The sequence below is a fragment of the Prionailurus bengalensis genome, chromosome D1 (genome assembly GCF_016509475.1).
Source record: "Prionailurus bengalensis isolate Pbe53 chromosome D1, Fcat_Pben_1.1_paternal_pri, whole genome shotgun sequence".
Lineage (NCBI taxonomy): Eukaryota > Metazoa > Chordata > Mammalia > Carnivora > Felidae > Prionailurus > Prionailurus bengalensis.
In genome coordinates this window covers 104,386,140-104,394,945 of record NC_057346.1, presented here as the reverse complement: position 1 = coordinate 104,394,945, position 8,806 = coordinate 104,386,140, and the positions used below count along the sequence as shown (strand labels likewise).

Genomic DNA, 8,806 nt, shown 5'->3' with positions numbered 1-8,806 from the left:
TGGTGCTATGTGCGTCATTATTTAATTAAATAACGTTTGTGCCTGGTACTCATTAAGCACCCAATAAAAGGTGGTTGTTGTAATACCAATTGGGTATCCTGGGGTGATGTTTTTGCTGAAGTAATCTCTTCCTCCTTTTGACTATCCATGGTGGGTCAGTAGGCAGATGGCCATGAGGAATGGTGAGAGAAATCTGGTGGGAGGAGCCTCCATTTTCAAATATGCACACAAGATGTCTCCCTTGTCAATGTCAGAGGTGTAGGTAGATGCCAGAGATCATTTGTCTCTGGAGAAATATATTTTCAATCGTGAACTAGGAAAACAGTTTCTTCTTCTCCAACACCTTCCATAGGGCATCTTTGATCTCTCTGTTCCTCAAACTGTAAATGAGAGGGTTCAGCATGGGGATCACCAGTGAATAGAACACAGACACTACCTTGTCCCTGCCAAGCGAGTAGCTGGAGCTGGGTCTCAGGTACATGAAAAGGGCCGTCCCAAACAACAGAGTCACCACCATCAAGTGTGAGGCACATGTGCTGAAGGCTTTCTTTCGGCCTTCCACTGAACGGATTTTCAAGACAGCATTTCCTATGTAACTGTAGGAGATGATGAGGATGAGGAACGATGTCCCCCCAATAGTGACTACCACGAGAAAATTCACCACTTGACTAGGAAAGGTGTCAGAGCAAGAAAGTGCCAGTACTGGAGGGAGGTCACAGAAGAAATGATTGATAATGTTGGGTCCGCAGAAGTGAAGCTGAAATATGGAGCTGGCCTGGATCAGGGAGCTCAGGAAGCCACCAACATATGCCCCAAGCACCATGCGTGTGCAGAGGCCCTGGGACATGATGGCTGTGTAGAGCAGGGGACTGGAGATGGCTGCATATCTGTCGTATGCCATGATAGTCAGGAGGAAGCACTCAGTGAGACCCATACTGACGAAGAAAAAAAACTGAGCAGCACAGCCCAAGAATGATATGGTCTTTTGCTCCTGGAAGAAATCAGTGAGCATCTTGGGGGCCACTGTAGAAGAGTAGCAGATGTCGATGAAAGACAAGTTGCTGAGGAAGAAGTACATGGGTGTGTGCAGACAGGGGTCACCTCTGATCAAAAAGATGAGGGCCAGGTTCCAGGCCAGTGTCACAAGATAGATACCCAGGAAGGTCACAAAGAGAAGGGTCTGGAGTTCTGGATGGTCTGCAAATCCCAGGAATATGAACATGGTTACAGAAGAGCTATTCCAGGCCTTAGCTGTGGACATGCTTCTCATGGACCACAAAGAGAAGAGTAGACCTGGCACAATAGTGATAATCCAAGGGCAACTGTTGGACTTCATCAAGACAAAAAGCTTCTGCACAGTGAAGGAAACAATCCACAAAACTAAAAGGCAGCCTGCGGGTTGGGAGAAGATATTTGCAAATGACATATCTGATAAAGGGTTAGTACCAAAATCTAGAACGAGCTTACCAAACTTAACACCCCAAAACCAAGTAATCTAGTTAAGAAATGGGTAGAAGACATGAGTAGACATTTTTCCAAAGAAGACAACCAGATGTCTAGTAGACACAAGAAAAGATGCTCAACATCACTCATCCTCAGGAAAATACAAATCAAAACCACCCGCACCCGTCAGAAAGGCTAAAATTAACAACACAGGAAACAACAGATGTTGGGGAGGATTTGGCAAATTGTTTTTTATTGTTGGTGGGAATGCAAACCAGTGTAGCCACTCTGGAACAGTATGGAGGTTCCTCAAAAAATTAAAAATAGAACTACCCTACCACCCAGCAATTGCACTAGTAGGTATTTACCCACAGGATATAAAAATATAGGTTTGAAGGGATATATGCACATCAATGTTTATAGTAGCATTATAAACAATAGCCAAACTATAGGGAGAGCCACATCTTCTTTATCCATTCATCAGTTGCTGGACATTTGGGCTCTCTCTGTAGTTTAGCTATTGTTGATAATGCTACTATAAATATAGTATGCATATATAAATATATATTTATAATATATGTGTATATATAATGTGTATATATAACGTATAATATGTATGTGTATATATATAATGTATATATATGAATGTATATATAGTATGTATAAATATGGTATGTATATATAAATATATATGTATATATATGATGGAATATTAGTCATCAAAAAGAATGAAATCTTGCCATTTGCAACAATGTGGATGGAGCTAGAGTGTTTTATACTAAGTGAAATAAGTCAGTCAGAGAAAGACAAATACCATATGATTTCATTCATATGTGGAGTTTAGGAGACAAAGCAGATGAACATAGGGGAAGGGAGAAAAAAAGAGAGAGGGGAGCAAACCATCAGTGAGTAACACCAAACAGCTCTGCTGGAGCACTCACCCATTCACATGAGCTCTGCCCTTAGGTAGACACCTGAGGTCTGCAATGTGATTCAAGGTCTTTTGGGGGGCACCTCTTCAGGTTATCAGGAAAAGGAGGGGAGTAAGGTGGTGGTTATAATTCTGGGTAGGCTTCAGGACAAGCCTGGCTCTCATCCTGACTCTGCCACTTGCCAGCTGTGGGATGTTGGGCAACTCATTTAGGCTTTCTGAGTTTCAGTTTCTCCATTTGTACAACGGGGATAACAGTGACTTCTTCACAGAGTTGTTGAAGGGTTGCTTAAGATAATGTGCACAAGGCTCATGGGTCTTGAGATAAGACTTTGCTTAATTGGGTCTGTGATTGCTATCAGCAGTGAATATTCCTTAAAGAATTCTTTAAGGAACTGGGTCTTATTTGGAAACTCTTCCCCTTATGTGGGGGAAATGTGCTTACCTTACTGAATTGAGGAGTTCACTGATGGGACATGTAGGTTTGTAACAAGTGTTTAGGAGAGGGGTTGAAGAATTTAATGATCTAGGGGTTGATAGGTCAACTGCAAGTCTGTTTGAATGTTGCCATCAGTGGGGAGAACTTCCACATTTAAGAATGAAATTTACCATTCCCAGAAACAGAAAGTGAATCTGGACAAATTGAACAAGAGAAAAAGCATACCCAGAGTTTCACTCTTGCCCATGGATGCCCTGAATCTTACTCTAGAACATTAAACAGAAGGTATTTAAGGGCTCTTGGGAGCACTTTATGCCACTGAACTCTGCTCATGAGGACTTTCTTCTTTTTTTCACAGAGAAAGAAAATCTTCACTCACAGCAAACTTGCAGGGCTCATTTTGGTCTGAGTCTAGACTCCCTACTATCCTATGATATAAGTATAAACAATAGCAGCTGGAAAAGGAGAGTTTGGGAGGCTCAGTGACCTCACTGCACTCAGTGAGGCTGCACTCAGTGCTGACCTCACTTCACTCAGAGGCTCAGTGACCTCACTGCTGAACTGCATCTTTGTGAATAACACTAGTCTTTGAGGCCATTGTGAAGATATGATAAGCCAGCAAAATCAGGCACCTAGAATAGTACCTTGCACACAGAAGACACTCAGGAATTGATGGGAACTGATAAAGTTGATTTACAACTCAGCTCATCTTTTATCAAATATCTGCAAGACAGTACTAAGTCTGCTTAGTCCGAGCTTAACAGAATAGTTGGTGATGGAATTAAAAAATGGTGTAATGACAAGAGTTTCGGCCAAACTGGGGAGTAGGTGTGGACCATCTGATCTGCCCATTATTCCTGCCCTGGGCTCTGTCCTCCACTTCATGATGCCTCCTCCTCTCACTGCTGCTGGAGCCCAATCCCTCAAGATCTTCTTCCAGGTCTGTCTTACAGATGTACAAATTGTCCTACAATGTACAAATAGTTGATGGAAATGAAAGAGTCCCTCTTGACATAAGGTGAGCATTCAAAAAGCACCAAAGCTTGACTCCAAGAATTAAGATTCAGATAGTAAAATTCAGGCCACCAGTTAGAAAAGAGAGAGAGGGTTTTAGAGGTGAGGGGTCTCTGTGGTGTTTGGAAAATCTGCTATGTAAAGTCTGCGCCAATCACAGCCCTTCCAAATTGATTTTCAAACCACTTATTAATAACTGGATCTCTGTTCGAGGGCATAACAATTCCTTCAAAATTTCATTTCCTCTTAATTTCTCTTTCTAGTTGCAAGGGCTCAAACATAGTCGAGGAAGCCCACCAAAGCAGGGGTAAGGTAAGATTGTGGCTGAATTGGGGAAAAGACAGAATTGAGAGTACATGGAGAAAAACTAAAATCCAAGGAACTTAGTCATCTGTATAGTCTTGTAGATCTAAAGTGCTCTATAAAGCAAGAAGACAAAACAATAAAAGATGAATGACTGAACTCACCCTCTTCCTCTCGTCTGTCTGTCCTTTAGCTGATACCCGTCTTGAGTTTTGTGTTGAAAGGAGTCTAATCATGCTTCAGTAACTGCTTTCAATCCCCAAAGTGCTAATGAGCTGGGAGAGCAAGTTTGGAGCTGGTTTGTTCAGGGGAGATAAAAATATCCACTTGATGCATAGAATGTGTGTTAGCCAGCAGAAAAGTAGGAGAGAAAAATATACAGAGAGAAGAGAGAGATATAATCTTTAAGAAGTTCCTCTGGTATCTGCTAATATCTGCAGTTGGGGTCATGTTGAAAATGTTTCAAAGCTGGGATTGGAAATGAACTTGAGAGAGATTTTTTCCTCTCTCCTTGGAGATATTTCATTACATTTGCCCTTGAGGGTCTTTTTTGAAAGAGAAAGAAATGTATCACCCAAACCTCAAAGATCTGTAGTTAATTGATCTCTGGGGTGGTATGGAGAACACATACTCAAATAAATGCTCCGAACGCAATGTTATTAAACTCCATCCCAGTGGCCATCTCTTCTGATCCCCCAAGGCTAGTCAAAATCTCTTCTGGTGGTACATGATGAACGAACTCAGGATAGCAGAACACCACACAGGACAAGATAAACGCCTACTCTGCAGAAGAAAGCAAAGCTGTATATATATATATGCAGAAAAGCTAAGTGAGTTGCTCAAAATTTTATGGCTAGTAAGAGACTGATCCAATATTTGAACCCATGATTATATGACACCAATGAATGGTACATTCATTTACTTTGGAATGCAATTGCACATAAATGTGTTGAAAGGTCAATTGTAATCTTCCCTTCATAAATCCATTCTCTTTCCACAGAAACCTGCTATCTTTCTGTGAGAGAGACGTTAGATACACGGCTTTTTCCTCTAAAAATTTTAAAATTTACTCTGATATAGCATGATGTAGTATAAGAATGTAAAAACGTTGATTCTATGGAGGGTCATGTACAAATAAAAAATAATTTAAGGCCAGACACTCTGCACAAAGGAAATCACTAATTTTTGTGTTTGGAGAGAGGAAGGGAGAAAAGAAAAAGGTTTGATTCACTTGTTTCTTAAACTGAGAATACTGAATTTTGATGAGAATTGAAATAAGGACATTTGAGTAAGCTAAACTGAAACAGATAATCCTGTACCTCCAAGTGACCCTGAACCTTTCTAGCCATGAGAATAGTCTCTTACTCTGTCTGAAGAGACTAGCCCCTTTGGGCTTGGACAGAAGGATGATTTTTTTTAATTTTTATTTTTTATTTTTTAAAATTTACATCCAAGTTAGTTAGCATATAGTGCAGCAATGATTTCAGGAGTAGATTCCTTAGTGCCCCTAACCCATTTAGCCCATTCCCCCTCCCACAACCCCTCCAGTAACCCTCAGTTTGTTCTCCATATTTATGAGTCTCTTCTGTTTTGTCCCCCTGTGTTTATATTATTTTTGTTTCCCTTCCCTTATGTTCATCTGTTTTGTCTCTTAAAGTCCTTATATGAGTGAAGTCATATGATTTTTGTCTTTCTCTGACTGACTAATTTCACTTAGCATAATACCCTCCAGTTCTATCCACATAGTTGCAAATGTCAAGATTTCATTCTTTTTGATTGCTGAGTAATACTCCATTGTATGTATATATACCACATCTTCTTTATCCATTCATCCACCAATGGACATTTGGGCTCTTTCCATACTACGGCTATTGTTGATAGTGCTGCTATAAACATGGGGGTACATGTGTCCCTTCGAAACAGCACACCTGTATCTCATAGATAAATGCCTCCTAGTGCAATTGCTGGGTTGTAGGGTAATTCTATTTTTAGTTTTTTGAGGAACCACCTGTCAGAATGGCTAACATTAACAACTCAGGTAACAACAGATGTTGGCGAGGAGAAGGATGATTTAAGTGATAGAAAATGTTTTTTTCCAGATCACCTCTCCTCTCAGGCTGTACCACTGTCCTGAAACTAGATGAGTACACTTTTATTTCTTCCTTTGGGATCTTCCCTTTGAGAATTTCTGAGGGAAATGTAGATCAACGGACATTTAGTCAAAACGTGGAAAACTCATGCTTAAGAAGATGTTGATTCATAGGTGTCTTCAAATGCCTTGATAAGTAGAAAACACTTAATGGTTTATTTCCATGAAAATTATTTAAAGTTTAAAAATCAGTGTACAGAAATCAGTTGCATTCTTATACACTAATAACGAAGCAACAGAAAGACAAATAAAGAAACTGATCCCATTCACAATTGCACCAAGAAGCATAAAATACCTAGGAATAAATCTAACCAAAGATGTAAAAGATCTGTATGCTGAAAACTATAGAAAGCTTATGAAGGAAATTGAAGAAGATATAAAGAAATGGAAAAACATTCCATGCTCATGGATTGGAAGAATAAGTATTGTTAAAATGTCAATACTACCCAAAGCTATCTACACATTCAATGTAATCCCAATCAAAATTGCACCAGCATTCTTCTCAAAGCTAGAAGAAGCAATCCTAAAATTTATATGGAACCACAAAAGGCCCTGACTAGCCAAAGTAATTTTGAAGAAGAAGACCAAACCGGGAGGCATCACAATCCCAGACTTTAGCCTCTACTACAAAGCTGTAATCATCAAGACAGCATGGTATCGGCACAAAAACAGACACACAGGCCAATGGAATAGAATAGAAACCCCAGAACTAGACCCACAAACATATGGCCAACTAATCTTTGACAAAGCAGGAAAGAATATCCAATGGAAAAAAGACAGTCTCTTTAACAAATGGTGCTGGGAGAACTGGACGGCAACATGCAGAAAGATGAAACTAGACCACTTTCTTACACCATTCACAAAAACAAACTCAAAATGGATAAAGGACCTGAATGTGAGACAGGAAACCATGAAAACCCTAGAGGAGAAAGCAGGAAAAGACCTCTCTGACCTCAGCCGCAGCAATCTCCTACTTGACACATCCCCAAAGGCAAGGGAATTAAAAGCAAAAATGAACTACTGGGACCTCATGAAGATAAAAGCCTTCTGCACAGCAAAGGAAACAACCAACAAAACTAAAAGGCAACCAATGGAATGGGAAAAGATATTTGCAAAGGACATATCGCACAAAGGGCTAGTATCCAAAATCTATAAAGAGCTCACCAAACTCCACACCCAAAAAACAAATAATCCAGTGAAGAAATGGGCAGAAGACATGAATAGACACTTCTCTAAAGAAGATATCCAGATGGCCAACAGGCACATGAAAAGATGCTCAATATCACTCCTCATCAGGGAAATACAAATCAAAACCACACTGATAGAGTCACCTCACCCCAGTCAGAGTGGCCAAAATGAGCAAATCAGGAGACTATAGATGCTGGAGAGGATGTGGAGAAACGGGAACCCTCTTGCACTGTTGGTGGGAATGCAAACTGGTGCAGCTGCTCTGGAAAACAGTGTGGGGGTTCCTCAAAAAATTAAAAATAGATCTACCCTATGACCCAGCAATAGCACTGCTAGGAATTTACCAAGGGATACAGGACTGCTGATGCATAGGGGCACTTGTACCCCAATGTTTATAGCAGCACTTTCAACAATAGCCAAATTATGGAAAGAGCCTAAATGTCCATCAACTGATGAATGGATAAAGAAATTCTGGTTTATATACACAATGGAGTACTACGTGGCAATGAGAAAGAATGAAATATGGCCCTTTGTAGCAATGTGGATGGAACTGGAGAGTGTTATGCTAAGTGAAGTAAGTCATACAGAAAAAGACAGATACCATATGTTTTCACTCTTATGTGGGTCCTGAGAAACTTAACATAAGACCATGGGGGAGGGGAAGGAAAAAAAAAAGAGGTTAGAGAGGGAGAGAGCCAAAGCATAAGAGACTCTTAAAAACTGAGAACAAACTGAGGTTTGATAGGGGGTGGGTGATGGGTATTGAGGAGGGCACCTTTTGGGATGAGCACTGGGTGTTGTATGGGAACCAATTTGACAATAAATTTCATATTAAAAATAGAAATTACAATTAAAATTAAAATTAAAAAAAACTATTTAAAGTTTAAATTTTTTGTTGCAATTTTTACTGTATCAATGGTTAAGGGTATTTTTATCTTATTTAGGATTCAACACTTATAATTTCCTAATGATTCATTTTGAGTTTAAGTCTTACTTAGCAATTCCAAGAGGGTCTAATATGTTCATGTATTTTCCATAAGTATAATGTCACATCACTCACAAATAGTGTTCATAGTAATACTAAGCTCAAAATAATAAAAAATGACAATGATAGTAATAATAGTTTATTAAAAATTATTGTGCCAAGAATAATTGCTAAACATGAAAGTCTTCTAAAAACTATGTCCAAGATGAGGCTCCCAGGTGGCTTAGTTGGTTAAGCATTGGATTCTTTATTTCAGCTTGGGTCATGATCCACGGGGTCATGGGATTGGGCCCGGTGTCGGGTTCCATGCTAAGCATGGAGCCTGCTTGGGATTCTCTCCCACCCTCTCTCTCT

At 39.8% G+C, this 8,806-nt stretch overlaps 1 protein-coding gene across 1 annotated transcript; it reads right to left on the bottom strand.

Annotated features, from left to right (window-relative positions):
• Window positions 1–313: 313 nt before the first annotated feature.
• Window positions 314–1,261, bottom strand: LOC122482836 (olfactory receptor 5A1). Its single transcript, XM_043579129.1, has one exon. It carries the CDS (start codon window positions 1,259–1,261, stop codon window positions 314–316), a length of 948 nt encoding a protein of 315 aa, XP_043435064.1.
• Window positions 1,262–8,806: the final 7,545 nt, after the last annotated feature.

What these genes read in the sequence shown, in the direction of transcription:
- LOC122482836 (XM_043579129.1), bottom strand. Translation starts at nt 1,261, where the DNA reads ATGTCCACAGCTAAGGCCTGGAATAGCTCTTCTGTAACCATGTTCATA.